The 22358-nt window shown below is 52.3% G+C and overlaps 9 protein-coding genes and 1 non-coding gene across 10 annotated transcripts; 5 read left to right on the top strand and 5 right to left on the bottom strand.

The window, feature by feature from the left end:
• Positions 1-65: 65 nt before the first annotated feature.
• BDZ83DRAFT_755291 (inositol 5'-phosphatase) lies at positions 66-3057 on the bottom strand (the record flags this gene model as incomplete). Its single annotated transcript, XM_060514590.1, has 3 exons — positions 66-948; positions 1008-2787; positions 2859-3057. The coding sequence occupies 3 exons, from the start codon at positions 3055-3057 to the stop codon at positions 66-68; spliced, it is 2862 nt and encodes a 953-aa protein (XP_060361436.1).
• An 856-nt stretch (positions 3058-3913) lies between these two features.
• On the bottom strand, positions 3914-4343 carry BDZ83DRAFT_654849 (ribonucleoprotein-associated protein; the record flags this gene model as incomplete). The annotated part of the gene is made up of 2 exons (XM_060510759.1): positions 3914-4131; positions 4187-4343. The coding sequence occupies 2 exons, from the start codon at positions 4341-4343 to the stop codon at positions 3914-3916; spliced, it is 375 nt and encodes a 124-aa protein (XP_060361435.1).
• Positions 4344-4925: 582 nt separating this feature from the next.
• BDZ83DRAFT_755289 (V-type proton ATPase proteolipid subunit) lies at positions 4926-5812 on the top strand (the record flags this gene model as incomplete). The annotated part of the gene is made up of 5 exons (XM_060514589.1): positions 4926-4942; positions 5092-5104; positions 5223-5352; positions 5430-5690; positions 5748-5812. 5 exons carry the CDS (start codon positions 4926-4928, stop codon positions 5810-5812), a joined length of 486 nt encoding a protein of 161 aa, XP_060361434.1.
• Positions 5813-6764: 952 nt separating this feature from the next.
• BDZ83DRAFT_632304 (ergosterol biosynthesis ERG4/ERG24 family protein) lies at positions 6765-9538 on the bottom strand. The gene is made up of 3 exons (XM_060508961.1): positions 9145-9538; positions 7189-8929; positions 6765-7128 (listed from the first exon to the last, which is right to left on the bottom strand). The coding sequence occupies exons 1-3, from the start codon at positions 9177-9179 to the stop codon at positions 7117-7119; spliced, it is 1788 nt and encodes a 595-aa protein (XP_060361433.1). The 5' UTR covers positions 9180-9538; the 3' UTR covers positions 6765-7116.
• A 1688-nt stretch (positions 9539-11226) lies between these two features.
• On the top strand, positions 11227-12625 carry BDZ83DRAFT_464716 (translin). Its single transcript, XM_060503251.1, has 4 exons — positions 11227-11803; positions 11877-11973; positions 12025-12170; positions 12229-12625. The coding sequence occupies exons 1-4, from the start codon at positions 11605-11607 to the stop codon at positions 12555-12557; spliced, it is 771 nt and encodes a 256-aa protein (XP_060361432.1). The 5' UTR covers positions 11227-11604; the 3' UTR covers positions 12558-12625.
• Positions 12626-13274: 649 nt separating this feature from the next.
• On the top strand, positions 13275-13363 carry BDZ83DRAFT_t225. Its single transcript has one exon. It is a non-coding gene; the product is annotated as a tRNA-Asp (tRNA).
• Positions 13364-13648: 285 nt separating this feature from the next.
• Positions 13649-14899, bottom strand: BDZ83DRAFT_585389 (PrpF protein-domain-containing protein; the record flags this gene model as incomplete). The annotated part of the gene is made up of 1 exon (XM_060505843.1): positions 13649-14899. One exon carries the CDS (start codon positions 14897-14899, stop codon positions 13649-13651), a length of 1251 nt encoding a protein of 416 aa, XP_060361431.1.
• A 381-nt stretch (positions 14900-15280) lies between these two features.
• Positions 15281-17921, bottom strand: BDZ83DRAFT_786074 (fungal-specific transcription factor domain-containing protein; the record flags this gene model as incomplete). Its single annotated transcript, XM_060515644.1, has 5 exons — positions 15281-16184; positions 16239-16629; positions 16685-17215; positions 17269-17779; positions 17832-17921. 5 exons carry the CDS (start codon positions 17919-17921, stop codon positions 15377-15379), a joined length of 2331 nt encoding a protein of 776 aa, XP_060361430.1. The 3' UTR covers positions 15281-15376.
• A 420-nt stretch (positions 17922-18341) lies between these two features.
• BDZ83DRAFT_706204 (mitochondrial carrier domain-containing protein) lies at positions 18342-19584 on the top strand (the record flags this gene model as incomplete). The annotated part of the gene is made up of 4 exons (XM_060511526.1): positions 18342-18611; positions 18682-18816; positions 18870-19042; positions 19128-19584. Exons 1-4 carry the CDS (start codon positions 18456-18458, stop codon positions 19582-19584), a joined length of 921 nt encoding a protein of 306 aa, XP_060361429.1. The 5' UTR covers positions 18342-18455.
• Positions 19585-20368: 784 nt separating this feature from the next.
• Positions 20369-22163, top strand: BDZ83DRAFT_786064 (major facilitator superfamily transporter; the record flags this gene model as incomplete). The annotated part of the gene is made up of 5 exons (XM_060515643.1): positions 20369-20637; positions 20693-20920; positions 20982-21055; positions 21084-21538; positions 21602-22163. The coding sequence occupies 5 exons, from the start codon at positions 20369-20371 to the stop codon at positions 22148-22150; spliced, it is 1575 nt and encodes a 524-aa protein (XP_060361428.1). The 3' UTR covers positions 22151-22163.
• Between the last annotated feature and the right edge of the window lie 195 nt (positions 22164-22358).

The raw sequence follows: 22358 nt of genomic DNA, 5'->3' as shown, positions 1-22358 counted from the left end.
AAGAACAAACAACGGCAGGAAAGCAGCAATGGTGTATATGTGTACGAGTGCCCGAAGAGGCCACTTCATGCCCAGACGAGTCTCTTCAGAGAGTAGCTGATGTGGTCCAGCAATCCAGTGCTTTGCCTCGCCTCCTCTAGCGAAATAATTTCGCCCTTCTCTATGATGCTCTCGGTGCCCGGCTTCTCCTTGCCAGGCTGACTCAGGAACGCCAGCCGTTCAATGTCTGCGCAAATGCTGACAACCTGCTGGATCTCGCTGAGCTTGGGTTCTTCGCCCGTCACGGCGGCGGATGACTGAGAGTATGGGGCCTTGAAAGCGAGCTTGCGCACCGGCGGCGCCTTGGGGCGCCCACCACCCAGTAAGCTGCTCAAGGCAGACTGAGGCTGTTGCTGTTGCTTCTGCTGCTGTTGCTCAGACGAGGTCGTGTCCGTCTTGGTCTTTGTAATACCCAGGTTCGAAAATGTCCTCGTGTTCGTTCTCGTAACGTCGTTCTTGCCTGGCTGGTACGACACAACGAAGCCAACATTCTTCATCTCGTCCGTCTGCCCAGGGGAGACTGTCGAGATGATGTATGTTCCAAACTTGATACCGACAACATGGGCTAGATCAATCCGCTCAAACGAGGAGACCTTGTCCATGTTCCAGTCAAACCGGCAGAGATACAAGGCAGCATCTGTTAGAAGCAGCACCACCTCCTCAAAGGGCATGGCTCGTAAGGTATCGGACTGGTGCGGGCTGAAGAGGACCCAGCCACCCATGAACTCTTCGCTCTCGTCAGAAATGACGCGCCTTTGCGAAAGCTCAATGGCCTGCTCCCTCATTTTCAGCATTGAGACAGCAGGGTCCTTTGTCATCATCTCAGCCTCGAACTCTTGGAAGACCATCGAGTTCACGTTGCCTAGAAGAAAGTCGATGGCAGCCTGGCTGAAGTAGTCGTTGACCATTCTAGGTTTGGGGTTAGCAAGAGGATAGAATAGAAAGAGTACGAGACCAAAAAATCTTACCCATTGTAGTACCGGGTCAAAGAAAGGCCAAGATCATTCAATGTGCCGCCAAGGTTCCTCTTCTTCGTTCTTGTGTAATCACCCTTCATGGCCGCAGTAGATGCATACTGCTTTGATACAGCATCACCATTGTCTGCCCAGAGAGTGTTGAACCACTGCGTTTGCTGATCGACTTGAGCTGTAAGATCATAGCCTTCGGCTCTCAACTGAGACTCGAGCATGAATTTTCCAAACGAGCTCTGGCACACGTTTGTCCTGTCGAGGCAATCCATACAGTTTGTGCGCAAGACGCCGTGTTGTTTTGCAGTGATTTGACCAGCCTCTTCCACGGTGCTCCCGAAACCTTCCAGCTTGTCGCGGAGAGTATCGAGAAGCTGGCTGACGTTCTCAAACTTCATTCCTTTGCAAGCTGAATGGAAATCAAACCATTCAAAACCGACGACGTCATCTTCGCCTTTCGCTTCTTCCTCGTTCAACCTTTGCACTGTCTTTTCGTATTGAGTGCCGACAGTTGCTTCTACACCATGTTTCTCAACGAGATTGACAATTTGTAAAAGCCCGTATTCTTGTTTGAGCCGCTCCAGGTGCTTTTTCGTTGCGGCATAGTTCGCTTCGGGCGAGTGTTGAATGACGGGCGCAGGTTTGAGGGAGACTGGCGACTGTGTGAAGAATAGCGGAATACTGCCCCGGATTTGAAGGAAAGAGTAAATCTTCGAGGACTTGTCCCAGGAAGTGCTCGAAAGAATCTGCTCGGTTTCAACCGCATTGGCAACATAACCCTGCTCATCAATGCCTCGTCTCAAGTATCTGAGACCAGCCCTCTGAGTCGAACGGCGAGAGATCACTGTCAACAAAAACTTCTTTTCGGTAGAGCGCAGATCGATCGAGTCACGGACTGCTTCCGGCGGGGGTGAAGATAGTTCAGCTTCGGGCTGTCTCATCGTCGAAAGCTCCACGGAATCCCCGAGACCTTCGTCGTGTTGAGGAGGACTGCTATCCACCACGAAGCTCTTCTGGGAGATGAAGCCCTGCATGAGCGGAAGCAGCAAAGCATCCTCTCCAGCCTCCGTAAATGGCTTCAATGTGTTCTTGTTCCAGAAAAACATTGGGTCTACGCGCTCGTAAAGAGGTATGTCATCAGACTGGGCATGGGATCGACTCGACCAACGCCGCGTGATATCGAAGTCGTAAGAAAAGAAGAAGCTTCTTGATGAGCCGTAGAAGATCTGGGTCATCCGCAGAAGCTTTGGCAGAAGCGTGGATGCCGTTGTCGGTTCGTTAACATCGTCAACGGACGGCCGTGGAGGGGCATTCTTAACTGGACTATGGTCAACGGACCGTCGTACTTGGTGCGCGGCTCCGCTCCAGCCTGCTGATCTCTTTTGGTCTTGCGTCCATCCACTCTTGCTGAACCAGGTCTGCGCGAACCTCCCATAGCTTCCTCTCCTGCCGATAACATCTTTCGCTACGGTACTCTTCACAGTCTCATAGTCCTTGTCGCTGTCGGCTTTAGCTTCTTGCGCGGGGTCTTCAACTTCATCGCCGCTCGCTGGAAGCTCCGTATAGTCATCGCTGTCGCTATCGTTGGCGCCCTTATCTGTCGTGCGATCTTGAAGCTCTAGGGCTGTCTTGGCGATAGCTTCTCCAGCTTCTTGCTGAGAGGCGCATGGGGTAATGGCGACTTCGGTGACGACGTAGATCGGAAAACCGCAGATTTGCGCAACTTGCTGGCGCCGAGTAATCGTGATCAAGTAACTGAGACGGGAAACTGTAATTAAACCTGCATTCCCCAAGAATCAGCATCGAAGCTGCGACATTTATGGAGCGCAGCTAGAAGCTCGGGTGCCGCACCTATAACGCCGAAAGCTTCGAAGGAAGAATTTGGCTGAGAAAGGTCGGGAATTTGCTCTCGTGGAGTAGGACTTATTGACGCGTCGCCATACTTGATCCTGACCGGCTGCGCGGGGCGCTGCCCTTTGGTCACAAATGGTTGTATGATAAGGCCGTCGACCGCGGCGCAGATGATGATCTTGCGAGCGATACCGGGCATCTTGCGATTCAGCGCGGTTCGGAACGCGATTCGGGATTAGCGTAATGCGCGAGAAGCGATGGATAGTCTATAAGGAATGGACACAGGCCAAAAACTTCGCCCAAGAAGGCACGAGCGAGTTATTAGTTATGCTGGGCCGCAATATCAACATTGGCGGCGTGTGAAGAGGATGCAGGAGAGAATGGGACGTTGTGCGCGACACGAACTGCTGATGATGGCGGGCCAAAAATCGTGCATGTAGCTATGACATGGGTGGTGGGCCGCGGGGTAACGTCAGTGTGCATTTGCTGGGCCAGGTGCGAGTCGCTGAGACAGCAAGCGCAGGTCACGCCTAAGACACCGGCCCGATGAGTGGTTCAGTCTGCTCATTAGACGCCAGGCCTGCATTCGTCCTCACCTCTTCACCGACACTCCCAATGTCTACCCCAAGGTAAAGCAAGGTAGCGTGGGTAGCAAAGGTATGAAAGCGCTGGCCATGCTCTTCAGCGAAAGTTATCATTCCAATGGAAGTTGCAGGTCCCCCCACTAGCTCGTCCCGAGTCAAGCACCGCTAAATGCAACAAAGGGTGGCCATTGCATATTTGGGATTTTGAGTTTTCGACAATCATCAATTGACAGTTTTCCGGACCACACCAACTCGCAGGAATCCACTAACAGACAGACGCATTTACATAGCTGTTTCCGCAGCCAGTTACTGTGCGTTCCGTCACAGTAGCAGAAATCATAGAGGAAAGAGGACCCAAGAATAGCTAGTCGACGCCTATCAACAATTCAGACTTTTCCATTCCAACCCATTTTTCAGCACCTTCCAAGATACATCATGATACACCGCCCATTATCCGACGTCGGGGGTATCTTAGATGGCGAGTCTCTCGATCTTGTCCTTGAGGGCGCGGATGGGGCCGGCGAGCTCGGAGCCCTCGTTGGAGGTGATGCTGCAAGCAATAACGGCGCGGGAGACACCGCAGGCACGGCCAAGAGCGGTCTTGGACTTGACGTAAACGTAGGGGACGTTCTTGTCCTCGGAAAGGAGGGGAAGGTGGAGAACGATCGAGAGAGGGTTGGTGTCCGCAGCTGACCGGCAAAGTCAGCATTGTTTCGTCAACAACGGTCGATGGGGCGGACATACCGAGAATGATAAGCTCAGAGACACCACGGTTGAGAGTCTTGGTGGCCTCGTTGGCGCCCTTCTTCAGCTGGCGGTAGTGCTGGCACTGCTGGACCATGTCCAGGAGCTCTTGCTGAAGAGCATCGTCGGCAAGGGGCCAGGCAGCGGATTCAGACATTGTTGAGGATGTAAGGCGTCGAGAGATGTCTGCAGAGTACAATTAGTTATTTGCAATTGGCAATCAGGGAGTCTCAAAGACTTACCGATGTTATGGTGCAGGGTTCCTTGCGTTGGCTCGCCCTGATGGTGAGATAAAAGATCGATGGGAGTACGGTGATGAACGTGAAGATCCAAAAGTTCAAACTCAAGCCGATGAAAAAAAAAATATCCCACTTCCCCAAATTTCGACGGCAGATTCCGTAAGAAAGTGGGGCCCGACTGCAGCTTGGAGCCAGCCACCTCGGAGACCACATTTAGCCGGTCTCCGGGCACCGCCTCCTCCTTGTCTTACGTAAGGGCACGGAGCTGTCAACGCGCCGCAAAACCTTGCAACCAACCAGAAGGCCAACCTGGAAACGAGATCTTAACAAGCACACCTCATCTCGAGTAGTCGCCGACGCAGCATCGAACCTCGCCCGCCCCTACAATCATCACCGCAATCGTCCCCAGCCCAGCTGCCGCCGTATTTCCTTCATCTCCGACTCGTCTCGACGTCTTCTTCGACTTTTTTAGCCAACCCAAATCCATATCAACCGCCAAAATGCCTTCCGAGCTTTGGTACGTCAACAACATGCTTGTTTGCCCCCGTCTTCGAGCTCCTATCCATCAATCGAAGCTCCCAACTCCATCCTTTTCGATGCCCAACTTGCGCAAACAGGTTTCTACTACGTTTCTGGAGCTCATCTGCTAACGCGATAATGTCACAGCCCCGTCTACGCGGTTCGTCCTCCCTGTGCCTCCCGAGTCATCGATCCATGACGTCGCCCCCTTCCTACCTGGGATGAGCCATTTGGGCATCATTCGACATCGCGTCCACAACATCGCTAACACGCTATAGCCCTTCTTCGGAGCCATGGGTTGCACTGTCGCCATTGTCTTCACCTGCCTGGGTGCCTCTTACGGTACCGCAAAGTCCGGTGTCGGTATCTCGGCTATGGGTGTCCTCCGCCCTGACCTGATCGTCAAGAGTACGAACCAGCATCTACAATCGACGACCATGCATTCATGGTCTAGCTGTATCGACATTTGCTAATCATTGCCATAGACATTGTCCCCGTCATTATGGCTGGTATCATTGCTATCTACGGTCTCGTCGTTTCCGTGCTTATCTCCGATGGCCTTCAGCAGCAGATGGCCCTCTACACTGGTTTCATCCAGTTCGGTGCTGGTCTCTCTGTCGGTCTTGCCGGTCTTGCTGCTGGTTTCGCCATTGGTATCGTCGGTGACGCTGGTGTCCGTGGAACTGCTCAACAGCCCCGTCTCTTCGTCGGCATGATTCTGATTCTCATTTTCGCCGAAGTCTTGGGTACGTCATATCAACCCTATTGATGATCGCGTTCTTTATTGACATGAATGTTTCTAGGTCTTTACGGCTTGATTGTTGCCCTTCTCATGAACTCCAAGGCCACTCAGGACGTCACCTGCTAAGCGACGACACCAATACGACGAATGCTCGGTTGAACGGTTGACAAGATGTACTTAAGCCACAACTTGCACGGGCATCACTGCCACAAGGCGGACAAATATCATCAGCAGGCGCGTCGAAAACTCGAATCAAAGGTTTAAAGGCATAGGCGTGGGAACGGTCAAGGGTCACGAAATGCCATGTTTGGGACGATCGGGGACTGCTTCGATCACGGATCAAACGTATATGTACTATTTTGCCATCAAGGTATGCTATCCATTCAGGGGGGCGATTGCTCAGCATAGACATCGGTGATGGGAGAACGGAATTGTAGTCTAGGTTGCGACAATGTGTTTTTATGCGTCTACTATTTTGTTAAAGTTCCATGCCCTATCGCCTATGCTGTGTGACATTTTGTGCTCCCCCGTACACAATCTATTGCCTTGGGGCTCGTCATTACTACTCCCATAGGCTGGTGCTGAGCGGACAGGAAATCTCAAGTTAGATTTCAGCATTGGCCAACAATCAAAGATGAAGAACAGATACCAACCTGCGTTCATATTCTGCAAGGGCCGCCCCCAGCTGCTTGTCCCAGACTAGTGCGACTATGATGTCTTGCTAAAGCCTCACTAGGTGTCGATATGGCTATAAACAGTGACATGCTCTTGTGGAGAAGCACCGGCTATGTAGGCTGAGTAATGAGGTGGACTGTGAAGCTACCGGCGGGAATGTTGAAGAGCGTTCGCCTTGGTCTGTACATCCTTGACAAAAGTAAGTAGTGCCAGCCCTTCAAAGGGTGTCCGAGCAACCTTGTAGTCCTGAATCCTTGGCAAAGTACCCTTTGCTGCCTGTCCACAGCAGTAACCCAGAAAGTGTAAACTCTAGCAAAGTGTTTACGACGTCACCAGAGTCAATCAAGTGGCCTTCTGCATGAGAGGCCTCACAAGCAACGAGGTCACTTTGCCAAACAGCCCGTCGTCTTTGAATAGATGTATCATTTTACTCATTTTACTCGATTTCAGAGGGCGGCGTGCCTAACAAAACGCTGCCCACACGTGACAAAGAAAGCCGCGGTGGTGTCAAAGAACAAGGCACCGCTTCTGTTATATAATTACAAGTCTTTATGCCAACCATGTCTCCTCGCACATGTTGCTGGCAATTTTTCCTTTTCCCCCATTCGTTTACCATTACCCCTTGCCGTTTGCTACCGGTCTTAGAACCACTTGGCAACCGGCTCCAGGTGAAGAAGCGGATTATGTACAGACAAATATGGCCCAATGGCCGTGGCATAAGACGCCTAGTTTTGGGGAGGTTTTGGAATTGTCACTTAGATGACGTACTGTATAGGACTTAGTCACTGAATTCTTTCCACCACAGCAGAACAAGGATTGAAACTTACGGGGATGAAGAGGTAAGGAACCTCGCGCTCGTACTGAGTCCAGGCATCACCGTACTTTTGACGGCAGCGGTGGATGTCACGGGCAGCACGGTGGGCAATCATGCCGCAGAAGAAGACGGGGTAGAACCAGGGGAAGGGGCTCTTAAAGCCCGTGATCAGACCCCAGCAGATGGCGAAGAAGGCATCGCACGTGTAGTGGATCTTGCGGGCGTAGCCGTACCAGCCGTCAGCGAGGATGACATCGCCTTTATCCGAGGTGATGGTCTTGGGATTCTTGACCGTTTGCCAGGGGAGCTGAGGGAAGGTCTTGCGGGCGACGAGCTGACCGCGCTCCTGGGCGCGGAAGCCGTTCTTCTGGCTGTTGGTGGTGTCCCAGATCCAGTAGACGAAGAGGTAGGAGACAAAGAGGAAGCCAAGCGCGATGGGGTTCCACTTGTACTCGGAGGGGTGGTGGTTGGCCAGGAAAATGGTGCAGTGGCAGTACGAGAGAGGGACACCGGCAAGGTTCCAGAAGATGAGCATGAAGCCCCACTTCTCGTAGTACATGTCCCAGGTCGGGACGATGAGCTGCTCACCCTTGGCGCAGGCGTTGGCGTAGAGGTAGTGAGCCATGACCAGGAAGAGCACTTCGCCGGAGACGTAGCCGTACTTTTCGTACTGGCGGGCGGCAGCACCGCAGCTGAGACCAAAGAGGATGAACCAGGGAATGCGAACCTCAAAGAACATCTTGAAGTCCAAGATGCCAAACATGCGGGGGTTCAGCTCGGCGCCAAGGAAGAAGTCGTAGATGGGGTAGCCGGTCATGCGGTGCTGAGCACCTCTCCAGAGGGCGGAGAAGTAGGCAACAAAGGCCACGAGGAAGCCGCTGAGAATAGCCACAGACATCAGGGGGCCAAACTCGTCGAGGAAGGTGTAGAGGGGGAACAATCCGGTGAAGTGAAGGACGGCCATGACGGCAATCGTGAAGTAGAAGCTGACGTAGGCGTTGCAGAAGTACTTGAGCTGCTTTCCGTTCTCGTGAGCCAGAGGCTTGCCCCAGGCCCAGACACCGGGCAAAACGCAGTAGCAGATGCCCTCGAAGGTGAAGAAGGTCCAGTAGATGCGCCAAGCGCGCAGGGAGGGGTATGCGCCAGTGTAGACAAGGTCCACGAGATGACGGCCGAACTCGCTCCAGCTCTGGCCCTGCTCACGGGTAGGGACGCCGCCGTTGTAGTAGGTGGCTCCAATCCACATGTACCACATGAGCAGAGGGAAGCCGATCATCAGCGACATGGTGCCAATGCTGCCTCCGAACTCGAACTCGCCCGAAGCATCAATCTTGGGGTCTGTGCCGACCTCCCAGCCGTCGATGATGGCGCCCTTCTTGTAGGTCGGCAGGGCATCCTCCTTGGGCGTGGCGGCATGCCCGTTGGTCGCGGTCTCAACCTTCACCTGGGCGTACCCATTGCTGTGGCCGTTGGCGATGGGCTCCTCCTTGACATGTCCATCGGTGTACCCGTTGGCGTGACCATTGGTGTGACCGTTGGTCAAAGGCTCGTCAAAGTCGGCCTTGCCGTTCGCCGATACCGTCTCTGTCTCATCGTCGAGCTCCTCGCGGAACTTTCCCGTAGTGCGTCGTCTCGGGGCACGGGGTTGCGGCTTCGACTCGGTAACCTCTGCGCCGGTGGCGGCTTCGGGAGACTTGCGTCTAGAAGAAACACGCCGAGGGGTCTCGACCATGCCCTCAAAGAGCTCCTTCTTCCTGTTCGGTGGGTTAGCATTGGTAAGAGGAAAGGTATTCGCTAGAGTATTAACCCATTGGGAGAGGAAACAAGGGCGGCCATGGGTTCGATTTGCGACAAAGTTGGCAATGGGGAGTGCGCTAAAGCGTCGTCTGATGTATTCGCAATAGATCCAATTGCTTCGCGGAATGGTTTCAAGCCAGAGAGAGAAAGAAGAAATCACAATTCGACTAACCTAGGAGTCTGGCGCAACGAGTATCTACCCGTCATGTTGAATGCCTCTTTTTATACAGAATGACAGAAATCTTCAGCGTGGGGTCATGCACCTCTCGTGTAGCTGAGCTAGATGTCAAAGTCCGTGCCGGGGTTCGAGGATGGGATTGTTCAGCAGCAACGATGTTCGTCCAAGGTCCAAGGCATAGACAATCGGGGATGTGGAGGCGGTCTGGGACGGAGAATCCGAGTACGACCAGACGAGGCGTCGAGGGGTGGCGTGCAGGACGGGAAGAACAAGAGATTCAGACCCGGACGGCTTCACGTCAAACTTGGTAGTGTGTCCTCGGATTTCGATTGGGCCCTTGCCGCCTGCCTTCTGCCACTCAAAATTTTGTTGACATTTGTGTTTGCCCCCTTTCTGCCGGTAGTCAAGGGTCACGAACAGAGTTGAAATTGGGGGTACTTGATTTTGTGTGGCCTCGACACGAAAGAAGCAAGTACCGACTCTAACCTTCTCGGGAGCTTCCTCGGCTGCAGGGGACCCGCATATGCACCTCTCGTCTAGACGACCCGCCAATAAGAAGCTTGATTTTGCTTCAATTAAGATCCGGTCATCAAAGATTCCGAACTTTGGGCCCCCGCTACCGCGCTGCTAGACGAAGCTCGCCGCTGCACTTGAGCCATGCGGCACCCGCCTGAGCTGACGGCGCATATCGATCGATGTTTGCCCTGAAGCTCCAAATCTCCGACCAGACGGGAGCTCCCCTTTTGCTAGACGATGCCTGCATGACATGCATTGCTCGTTTGGATTCAGCCAGGATCGATATTGAAGCCTGGTCGGACTGGGCGGTCATTCAAAGTCCCCGGATTTCCGTCACGCAACGACGGAGCTCGTAATCAGCGGGGGTCTTCCTAGGAAATGAGGATAGCTCAAGTTGGTTCGGGGATTGCTGGCTCCCTCTATTTGATAGTCCGACGGCAACATTCACAGATGATGAAAAGACGAGTCTGGACTTCCTCTTCGTATGTTCGCCGCAGCATCGAAATGAAGACAGACATGGCCAGCATATCATGTTGTGAAGATAGATCTACGGATACTCTTGTGCGAAATCGCCGGCAACCACAAGCCATTGCTAGCATGGTACTGCCGTCCTAATGTTAGACCTCCATCAACCAGCAACTATGATATCACCAATAGCGTGTTCTAAATAAGTAAAGTGTACCAAGCAACTGTTTCAACGGGACTGCATGCATTGACGAAGAAGAAAGAACAAGCCTTTGTTACCAGAACAGTTAACCAAACTTGACCAGTACACTACTGAAGTCCTGAATATCACTTGTATGCCTCGAACGCGGAAGCTCGCCGCACGTTAGAGTATGGACATGAGGAAGGCAACAGAAATAAGCTGCCTCAGTCATCAACAGATTTAAGTGCTGCCTCAAATGAATGCCTCAATTCTCGGCAGGATCTTGGATAGATGTGCATCGTGAGCTCGTGATGAGGCATCAACTTTAGGCAGGACGGCGCAGCAATACGTACATGTACGTACTGCACAGCAAAAGTTTGGCTTCAATTTCGCCCGGGGTACGTATCGTTACTGATTGTGCCCTCTGCACAGACCAGCCCCCAACCCTATATAATCCCCTCCACCCACCGCACCTTTACCCGTTTTCTCCTTTTCTCCTTAGCTCTTCTTTGCCTTTTGGCTTAGATCAAGTGTAGTATCTGTTCTTTTCAGTTTAATCTCTGAAAGATGCCTATTGGCATCACATTGATTATTCCTATTTTTGATCTCTCGGAGATGGACCTCTGCGGCTTGCCGTACGCCCTCTCCACCGTGTCCCTGGTATTTCACTGCCTCCAGGCGACGCAAACCCTTGATCTTTCATTGCTCTGTCTGGCTTGTCCAGGCGTGTGAAGAAGGTTGTTTGCATTCATTCAGTATTGGAGTCGGCGATCACTGGTTCTGCTGTCGTTGTAATTGACTGTATGAATGTTGTAGTCAGATACTGAGACAATGGCAGAATGTCGAGCGAAGCTCTCCATATTGGGCGAGTGCTGCCCCAATTGTCAAGTCTGACCGCCTTCCATTTGCATGATTTTCCTCGAGCCTACCACCGTCAATGACATCGTGAAGCCGCCCAGACTGCCAGTAAATCGTTGGACTGCTCCTAGTCGTGCCAAATCATCTGCTCGTCAGTAAAAGCCAGTTGCTGCCGTAAGTAAAACTCTGATTTCTTTCTTCTGGTCGCCTCCTGCAGCGTGACGACGTCACAAATCGCGGGGCTCTTTCCATCTGCCAAATTCAAATCTCACCACCAAAATCGTTGTTGTTGCAGAGGCAGGGCTGAACAATCGCACGTATTTTGCCGGTCAAACCTGTTGATTTCGAACGGACCGTATTTTTTGCATCATCGCTCATACATCTCCCAGATCTCTGCTAACACAGCCGCTCAGACACATACCTCACCACCCACTATGGACAGCGACACCAACATGGTTGAGGTGCCGGCCTCCCGCCTGCTTGACCCCCAGATCTTTGAGCACCTGAAGAACAAGATCGAAGAGGACCAGGAAGTCAGGGATCAAATGAGTCAGACTGTCCAGAAGCTCGACCGGGCCATCTCCTACGTCCAGGGTCTGCTCTCGCGCATCCACGCCACCCCGCGTCAACAGTGTGAGTCCTCTATTAGGCATGACTGCAGTCGGCCGTCTCGCCTGCATTTACCCGCGACTGACTGTTGACGCAGACGGCCCCTTTTTGGCCGACGTTCAGGCGGGCATTCAGAAAGAGATTGAGGTCATTGGAGAGCTCCAAGAAATCGCCTCCAAGCACCCATACTACAAGTAGGCATCCATCTCATGCCGTTCAGGCAACATTCTCTGACTCCTCGCCAGATACAACCAGAAGTGGAACCGCCAAGTACAGAACGCCATCTTCACCGTCCTTCTTGCTGGGTGGCTGGGCGGCCTCACATCAGATGGCAAGCCCGGCCCCATCGCTCGTCTCCTAACTCTCGAGGAAGTGGGCGAGATCTTCAAAGGTACCACCCAATCTGCCTCGCAGGCAACCACGGCCGCCTTGTGCTTACTCTTTGGCAGTCCCTGTTAACCTCAAGGACCGCGATGCATTCCACCTCACCATCGAGGAGTATCTCCTGGCCCTCACCGACCTGACTTCGGAGCTCTCCCGTCTCGCCACCAACGCCGTCACCCTCGCCGACTTTTCCATGCCCGTTGAAATCAGCAGTTTCGTCAAGGATCTGTTTGCCGGGTTCCAGCTGCTCAACCTCAAGAATGACATTCTCCGCAAGCGTGTCGACGCGGTCAAGTATGATGTCAAGCGTGTCGAGGATGTCGTGTATGACCTTTCGCTCCGCAACCTGATTCCGCAAAAGAAGGAGGCTGCCGCTGTCGAGCCGAAGGCATAGGAATGTGGCATATCTTACGTAGCCGAAGCAAAAGTTGGCGGGATTCGCACTCGCACCTCTGAGCCGAGATAGACCATGGTCATCTTGGACGCAGGATTAGGAAGAGGAAGTCGCGTTACATGCGATGCTTGCAGTTCAAGAACCATGTTTGACAATAAGGATTGGAATCAATGAAGTATTCTCAAGGCACGATTTTTCATGTTCTACTTGACATATTTCTATTCCGCGAGGCCTTGGGTCCTGGGGTCTCCTGTTCTTGGTCAGGTTTGACAAAAGTGTTTCAGCTATTCGGAAGCAATACTCCTGCCGAACATGCGATGCCTCTTGCTGGCATTTTGAGAGGGAAGTCGTTTCCTGCAGAATATATGTCTTTGTGCTGCTTACACCACTTGCCATCAAGTTGATCTCGTTCATCTAAGGTAGTGCTCGCGTAAATTGAACAATCTGAGCAGCAACAGCTGACCTTGCCCTTTCCCAACAATGACCCCATACACTGTCTTCAACAACAAGGTAGGTAGGCACCTCTGCAGAATCTCGTGCCGCTAGATCACTCCTGCCATATCCTCCACTTGTGCCTTCCCGTGTCGTGCGCTCGGAAGGTGCTAGCAGGGTAGGGTGGGGTCACAGGCACTTGCGGGCCCCACAGCCTAAAGCTACATATACCTGCTAGGCCCCTCTCCCTCCAACCAACTATCACTGGATGTTAACATCCACCAATCCCCGATAGTCTAGTGGTGAGGATATCTGCTTGTCATTGAAAATTCAACGATTCGCAGGGGACCGGGGTTCAATTCCCCGTCGAGGAGTTATTTTTTCGCTTTTTACATCGATTGTAGATGAATACTGTTGTCGGGACATTATTTTTTCATTCTAGCCAGAAAGATTGCGAAAAGGACGCGGTGCGCGGGTTGTGGGCGGTGTGTGATGTCGAGGGTCGCAACGTCAAGCACAGCTGAGAACCTCGGAACAGCAGGATGTGATTGACGGCTTGCTGCTGCAGCGACACGGAAGAATCAAGCACAAAAGGATTGGTCATTTCTCAAGTCTATCGCAGGCTATGCTCAAAGTTCAAATGACAGATGATCTCTTCCTCAGGAATAATAAAACACATTGCCCTCCATCAGCCTCCGTGCAGTCCTCGTTACTACACATCGATCGACCGCAAGGCCCTCTTTTTCCTCATGAGCCCAAACTTCTACCTCCATAATCCCACTGCCATGCTGTATGCGAATGGTGCGTTGAACCTTATTGTCATCAATACTAGGGCCTCCTGAGGCATTCGTAGTCGACGGACTCGGTGTTCTCCTGGGTGTTGGCATACCCTCCAGACCCGAATCCCGGTTCGCAACACGGTGCGCAACGGTCCCCTCCGTGATGGCGGCATATGCAAGAGTAACGCCGCCCGTGAGTTGCAAACTCGGATGAGGCTTGCCCATACTATAAGCCTGTACTCGAATATTCGCCGCTTCTCTGTTACTGCCGACTGGCGGCGAAAGATACGCGAGCTTCGGAGTCCCCCTAACTAGACCGGCAGCCTCGACAGTCCTGGCGAGTCTCATCCGTACAGCTCCTTGCCGCCGGATGGCCTCGGCGACTTCGATGGATAGAGGAGAATCTGGAGGCTGTGTTTTGACTTCCGCGGGTAGACTCTGAGCATCAACGAGAACGAAGGGATTCGCAGAGTCGATGAAAGTCACGTCTACCGCAAAGTCACCAATACAAGCCACTTCTTCCACTAGGATCCTTTCAGACCGCGTTCCGCTGGGGAAGAGCTTGCCCGTCATGCTGCCCACCGGCTCGACGAAAGCAACCTTGATCTCGCTGCCGGGCCCCTTGACGCCCGGGATGAGACAATTTCCATCCTCCTCCGCGTTTCCGTCTTCGTCAACGTAAACCGTTTCTACGATAAGCTTCGATGTGTTGGTGTTGAATATCCGCACGTCGATCACGCGAGAGCCAGGCATCGGAGTGACCAGTCTCTCCTGCACAGCAAAAGGGCCAACCCCTGAGCAGATGTTGCCGCAGTTCCCGCTAAGATCAACAGTCTCGCTTCCGACGGCCACTTGGACAAAGGTGTACTCGACGTCCACGCCTTGTCTACTGGATGGTGAGACGACGGCAACCTTGGAGGTCACGCTGCTCCCCCCTCCGACACCGTCGATTTGGCGGGTATCGTTGTATTTAGAACCCATGGCTGCGAGGAGTGGAGTCGCCCATTCTGCTTCAGATGGTGGCAGATGGGACCGGTGGATGAAGAGGCCTTTTGATGTGCCGGCTCGCATTAGGACCGCGGGAAGGGAGTGCCTGACCCGGCGCTTTGTGGTTGCTGGTGTTATTGCCATGATTGGGATAGCGAAGGGGATGTGAATGGGGGAGGATGACGGCAGAGTAGGATATGAGACTTGATGAAGGAATCTCCGAGATTCAATAAGTGTCTTGTTGACTCTAATGTTGAAGGGCATTGGTGATACTGCGGGATAGCAACCAGTCTTGTACCAACTCTCTCGGAAGGTAAGAGTATTTGAACGTAAGAAGGTCTGAGTAAAACGGTGTACCCATCGAGATGAATTCGCTATTCCACGCGAGCTTTTAATAGTAACAGAGTCTTCACCATCTGTGCCGTCCATCGCGTCACGGTGAGGCCGTGTCAGTGGCGCATAGCCGCGGGAGTGAAAGTCTCCCGCGGGATTGAGAAGCACCACTCCCGCCTGTGCAACCAAAACAGTGGAGCGTCAACACTTTGCCCCCGGGTCAAAGTCTGGTTCATGAAAACAACAGATACCGCACCCGGTAAAGGTACAAACATCCGCCCGAGTAGATCAAGAGAACATGCTATCCAAAGCGGATCCGTTGAAGCCAAAGAGTAAGTCATCAAAGGAGGCCGAACCGCCATCTCCTTCTGGCATCCCCTGGAACCAGGCTTGGTTGCCACCAAAACCCGAGGGACCAAAGCTGGAAGCTTGAGCACCCGCTGGTTGCGGGACTTGTTGAAATTGAGTGTCTGCTTGTGCCGGGTCCGCTGAAGCTGCGTTAGGATCTTGACCTCTTGCGAAACTCTGGATGATTCCATCAATATCCGACCATCCTAATGGAGGCGTTTCGTTCTCGGGTGCTGTCTGAGGCGCATGACTCTGAAATACTTGAGGCAAGCTATTTGAGCCTTCGGCATTGTCCTGAGTGGTGGCCATGACTGACCGCGTTCTTTTGCTGGCTTGTATGCGATCCCCAGGCTGTGTGCTTTGCCCCTCATCAAGACTGACACCAAGTCTGGCCATCAAGCCTTCGACTATTGTTTTGGCTCTCCTGACAGCCCAGTTTGTTTCTTGATTCTCGCGGAACACTGACATGCAAGTCTCTAGACGTTCTCGAGCCTCCGATTCTGTGCTTCGTTTGGCAGCTATCCGCACGTGTATCGTTGCCGCAACGTACGTGGCATACGAGATCAAATATGGCGCATGACGAACGGAGAATACCCTATCATAGACTCGAAGAACGCTCACTATGCTGTTGGCCGCAGACGCACAGGTGATGAACGAGTTGACCGAGATGGAACGAGATGTGTTGTAAAGATGGCCATCAGCTACGAACGGGCGATTGAGAAGGATGGTAAGAACATGGTACATGGCGCTGAATGGAAGTCAGTCAATCATGACTCCTCACTAAAGGATTCCATAGACTCACTGCAAACTAAGAACATGCGGTGGCGGCACAACGTCATTGCTTTTTGGATCAAAGATGAGATGTGCTGGGAGTGCATCTTTCCAAGTTGCCAACTTCGAGCTCAAGGTCTCTAACATTGTGGAAAGCTCCGCAGCACTCTTGTCGAATGCCCTCTCTGTGTAGATGCAACTCAGTATATCGCTCATGACGACTGAGAGGCGGCACAGATACGTGAATGTCGATACGCTGTAGGCGGGCGAACCCGGGTAGTTAGTGGCGTCGGTAGAGTAGGCAAACGGCTTCCAGTTTTCAAACTCTTCGAATGTGTCGAGAAACTTGATCGGCACTAGAGTGTCAGACTCTTTCAGGGATGCTGGACGCCCTTGATACAAACTCTGGATCTTGTCGACAACTAGAAATGATGTCAGTATGCTTTAGCTCACTACGGCGACTCAAGTCCTTCTTACCGAATGCCCCCCAGAAGACCCGCCGTCGTATCTCTAGATCTTCATCAGAGAACTTCCGTGTTATGCCAAGACCTGGAGCATCTACGTGCATGCCCAGGTCTATAATCATGCGGAATGCCAAACCAGCATACAACCAAGCCGCGCTTCTCTCATCCCCTAGCGCAAACAGCGAATTCGTCATCACTAGCAAAGCTTGAATCGTTGTAATATCACTACTATCAAGCGCATCACCGAGCAATTTGCGCACACGCTCACGAAAGGCCCAGCCGGCGGTACGAACATCATTGGGATCCCTCCGCACCTCTCTTCGGGGGCTGAACTTGGAAGCCCCAAAGTAGATGGCGTTCAAGAGTATCTTGGAGAAGTATGGTCCATTGCAGGCCATATCTCGCATAAACGCAGGCCGATAGGTGAGCAAGAATGAGTGATGCTGGCGATTCCAATGCAGGGACAACAGATGCATGCCAAGCTCTGGATCCACGCCGTCAAAATCAAGCGTCCCCGCTCGATGATTGAATTCTTCAAGTTGACCTGCGTCTTGTTAGAGGCTAGACTTCTTGTCCGAGACTCTGGATGTAACCCACGTTGTTTGGCTGTCTCTGCAACCAGGCCTTTCTCGATCCAATCATCTGGCATTCGGGGGCGCAGGTCAGCTACCGCAAATCGCTCCTGTGGGTTCTCCTCGAACAAGGCACTGGTGCGGCCATGGTAGCTCGAGACTCCATTTGCGGATACCACGATACGAGATACATCCCCGCGATGGGAAGATGCCCGTTTCGCTGAGTTCCCTGGATGTTGGTTCCTAGAAAGAGGGGGCGAGGGGGTCGAAGGATCGTGGTCATTGGGGTTTGGTGAGGGGCTGGCGTCGTTGCGATCCGCGGGAGTGTCATTGCGCACACTACCATCTCGAGCACCTGTCAGAGTGTGGGTTTCCCGTCTCGTGCCCCGCAAAGCACCTCTTTGGCGCTCGGCATGACGTCGTGTTGGTGTTGAGTGCAGTGTGATTCCGTCAGGGCTAGCCAGAGGCTCATAGACACAGTCTTTGCCGTAAGTCTTGCAGTTGGCGCACGTAGGCTGTTCGTTATTGCACTTGATCTGAAAGGCAATTAGACATCTCTACAACGCTGTGAACTTGAGAGTGCCATACCTTGCGCCGTCGGCAGAACGAGCATGCCTCGACGGCCCGCCTTCGGGGACGTCCGGAAGCCGTGGTGCCATTGCCTGATTTCGGACCCATGGTGATCTGAGCGGGAAGTGAGCAGTAAAGCAGTATCCGTGGACGGCTTGCTGGTGGACTCGAGAATGTTTGCTCCGGGGTGCTGTGGCTTTGGAAGAAAGCGAGCACGGGAAGCTTGCCGCGGGAAGAAAGCGATCTTGGAGTTACTAAGTCTGGACGGGCCGCGGGCACGGGAAGGGTTCTGATTGGCCAGGCTGAAGCATGGGCAGCCGTCTGTAAGTCCGTCTTCTTCCCGCGGGATCTCGAGAGTCGCCCCTGTCAAGCATGAACGAGGAGTCGGGAGGATCACAACCTGTGAGTGCATTTTGTTTTGAGTGACCAGAATCATATGGTATTATCTCCCAATCTATAGAGGTTCTCGCCTTTCGTCATCGAGCCGTGAACACCTCCTGCAACCAGTCATCATCCCAGCGCTTTCACCCTGCTGATATTTTCATGTCTTTTCTTTTCCGCGTGGTTCGGTGACTTCTCTTCAATAAACTTCGAAAAACTTTATTCGACCGTTACTAGAGGTCTTGGAGCCTCAAACAAATCATGGCATCCATCACTTCGACTGCTTCACCTGGCGGTGCGGTCCTTACCACGACCCCGCCGGATAAGAAGTCTAAACTGGCTATTAAGCACATCATATCGCCAGGAATATCTCTAATCTCGGGCGGCATCGCTGGAGCTGTTGAAGCTGCAACTACAGTAAGTGTTTTCGGGCTGATTTAGTGCAGTCCTTATCATTACTCACGCTAACTTCAACCCCGTCCCAAAGTATCCCTTCGAGTTCGCAAAGACGAGAGCGCAGCTCCACTCAGCAGTTTCCAAAAACCCATTCGCAGTACTGCTCCAAGTTGCTCGACAGGATGGACCGAGAGCCATCTACACAGGCTGCTCAACACTCATCATTGTGAGAATTCTATGTTTGCTTCGCTGCGCAGTATGCTCACCTTCAATCCTTAGGGAACGACGTTCAAAGCTGGAGTACGCTTCCTGTCATTTGACTCTATCAGGAACTCTTTGATGGACAGCGAAGGTCGCTTGACTCCAGTAAGGGGAATTCTGGCGGGTATGATTGCCGGATGTGTAGAGAGTATTGTAGCAGTAACACCAACTGAGAGAGTGAAAACAGCACTGTAAGTGTGATCAGCAACTCTCGGTCTCAGAGTAACCTTGTTTCAAGAACTCGGAACTCGCCTGCTTGACTAACCAAAAGAACAGCATTGACGATGCAAAGTCTGGTGCACGAAAGTACGCCAGTGGAACGAATGCTCTGGTCACAATGGTGAAAAAGCATGGATTCGCAGAGATCTACCGAGGTCTCGTTTCTACCACTTTGAAGCAGTCCACCACCTCAGCAGTACGCATGGGCTCATACAATGTACTCAGAGAACAGTCTAAGCAGCATGGCTTGCCGAACAACTCACTAGTCACTTTTGGATCAGGGTCGGTTGCTGGCATTGTTACTGTCTATGCTACACAACCTTTCGACACGATCAAGACTAGAGCACAGTCAGCTCGAGGGGCTGGAACACTGGAAGCGTTCCGCATGGTGCTTTCAGAAAGAGGTTTAAGAGGCTTTTGGAGTGGAAGCACCATGAGACTTGGTCGTCTGATTCTGAGTGGAGGCATTGTCTTCACTGTGTACGAGAAAGTTTCTGGCCTACTAAGCCGCTGAAAGATCTTGATGTGGCATATCAAGGGATTCTGCTGGATTTTGCACCGCTTCGCTCCGTGTCATCCTCAGAAGCACTTGGTTTGGTTCTTGGACAAGTAGCGACCCCCCCCCCCTGTAATCCAAGAATGCTTTGGACACTGTGCTTCTTTACCAACTAGACTTGCCCCAGCACATTCGAATAAACTTCAATATTTGCCTCAAGTATTTTTTCCATCGGGTGTGACATAAACCTGTGGTTCTGGTGAACACATCTTCTTTTGCCAGATCCAACCCAAAGGTAGTTCAGGGCTACTAAGGCAAGCTGGGCATCTGTTCCGGACAGACAAATCTTACACAGCTTCAGGTAGTAGCAGAATAGAAGATGAAGTGGCGACAGAGAAGACGAGAATGGTGGAAAAACAGACGTGGACTGTCGGATATTCGGCATTTCGAGAAACACTTCACATCACTAGCGACTGTTCCGTGAAGATAGCCCGTTGTGACCACTCAACTGACCGACTTCCCGCGGGAGCAGGCCGCTTACTCGCGTTCCCGTCTGACCCTAGTACGGATCCATGAACGACGTTGACGCGGGGTAGTCTGGAGTCCCCGGATTGCCAAGCTTCCCGTATAAGCTTATAGATAAATTGGTTCGCCAGTCTGAGCTGTACAAGTATAAAGCGATGTCACAGGCTGGAGAGCTGAGTAGTAGCAGGAAGTCAAGACTCGAAGACACTAACCACGCTTGCTAGCAGTCCCAAGCTTCCACAGACTTGGCTTCGATTAACTACACAAAAAAAGCATCATGATCTCCAACAATGAAGATCGAGCGGTGGTAGAGTGTGCTGGCAAAGATGCCACCAAGTGTGAAGAGCTTGAAGACCCCACCAAGTCTTCTGATTCCTCCGAGGAGAAGCTTGGCCAGCAATACGACACAACTCCCAGAGACATCCAGAACCGTTTCGAACATCTCCGAGGGTTGAGCGATACCGATATGGCAAGTCTCAATAAGAGCGTTGTACGAAAAATCGATATGAGAATGATGCCTTGTATAACGCTCATGTTTCTCATGAGGTGAGTCAGGCCCAGATGACGAGTTGTTCATTACTAACACGAAGTCAACTTTCAGTTATCTCGACCGCATCAATGTTTCCAACGCAAGACTCAGCGGGATGCAGGATAACCTCCATATGTCAGACACCATGTGGAACTTAGGCATCTCAACTTTTTACATCGGTTATCTTGTTGGGCAATTGCCCGGCAACTTGTGGCTGGCCAAGGCAAATCCGAGATGGTTTCTACCTTCGACGATGGTAGCCTGGGGAGCGGCGACTATCTGCACTCCCGCCCTCAAAAGGTCAGCAAGAAGATTTCTAGTAGAGAAATGAACTACATAAGGCGTACTGACTCTCATCTAGTGGTGCCGGCTTCGCTGCTCTGCGATTCTTCACCGGTCTGGCTGAAGCGCCATTCTTTCCGGGTATCACTCTGAGTAAGTAGAGCATCATCTCCCCTGGTAGCCAGCTTTAGAAATTGCCAACATGAAGTAGTGACCTCTTCTTGGTACACTAAGGAGGAGAGTCCTCTTAGGATGGCCATCTGGCACGCGGGAAACACCATATCCAACATCATCTCAGGCTTCCTTGCGGCAGGAATTCTGACTACGATGGGTGGTGTCTCGGGTCTGTATTCTTGGCAATGGTTCTTTCTCATTGAGGGAATCGTGACGTTCCTGGTGGCTTTCTCTGCCTATGTGCTCCTCCCAGACTGGCCCCACAACACGCGGTTTCTGACTCCTGAGGAGAGAGATATGGCGCAGTACCGTATCCTGTGCTCCAATGGAGGCAAAGAGGAAGCTGCCGGAGGCACTTGGGATGGTCTCAGAGATGCTGTCAAAGATCCATTTACCTGGATCTTCTGCCTGTTGCATTTCTCCCTGGTCACTGCCCAAAGTTTCAAAGACTTCTTTCCTTCGGTAAGCACTCTGACCCCAGCTGTCTGAGTTTGATCCGAGGTTCTCATAACTGACTCTGCCTAGATCGTCAACACCTTTGACTTTGGTGAACTTACAACATACTTCATTCAAGCTCCCCCATATGCATTCGCATTTGTGTTTGCCTACGCTGTCGCCTGGTCCTCAGGTCGGAACCAAGAGTCTTTCTGGCATATCGTCCTGCCTATCATTGGCAGTGCGGTCGGCTGTGCAGTTCTGATCTCGACCATGAACATCGGAGCTCGTTACTTTGGTCTTTTCCTTCTTATTTCCGGCACTTACAACGGCCTTAATCTGCAGCTGTCGTGGGAAACAACTGTCGTTCCTGCCCCTCGAAGCAAGAAGGCCGCACTCATTGCAATCGCCAACTGTATCAGCCAAGTCAGTCACTGGTTTAGTCCCTACTTCTGGCCGCGTTCGCAAGAGCCTTTCTACAGACTAGGCGGCGGTCTTGTACTGGTGGGTTGCGCTCTGGTGATTATGTCAGCTGGCCTGGCTAAGTGGCGTGCGATTCGACTGAACAAGAAACTGGATGAAGCTGAGGGCTACTCCGAGAGCTCGGGGGTCGAAAGGGGTTGGCGATACATGTACTGAGAGACTTGCGAGCTTACCAATGAGCCGGCATTGTTACTGTTTCTCTCGCAGCATCTGTAATTCTCAGGTTCTCGAGCCAATGTAATGCGAGTTCTCGAGTCTCAGAGATCTCTAGTGCTGTATTGCACGAACACTGATCATATTTAGATATTTTCTGCCTAAGAACCATGCTGCTGGAGCTCCTCATCCTGTAGTTGGTAGACGAGTC

The sequence above is a fragment of the Colletotrichum acutatum genome (assembly GCF_030867785.1).
Source record: "Colletotrichum acutatum strain CBS 112980 chromosome Unknown BDZ83scaffold_97, whole genome shotgun sequence".
In the NCBI taxonomy this organism is placed as follows: domain Eukaryota; kingdom Fungi; phylum Ascomycota; class Sordariomycetes; order Glomerellales; family Glomerellaceae; genus Colletotrichum; species Colletotrichum acutatum.
Note: the sequence above shows the minus strand (reverse complement) of the source record. Positions and strands in the feature narration are given on the sequence as shown.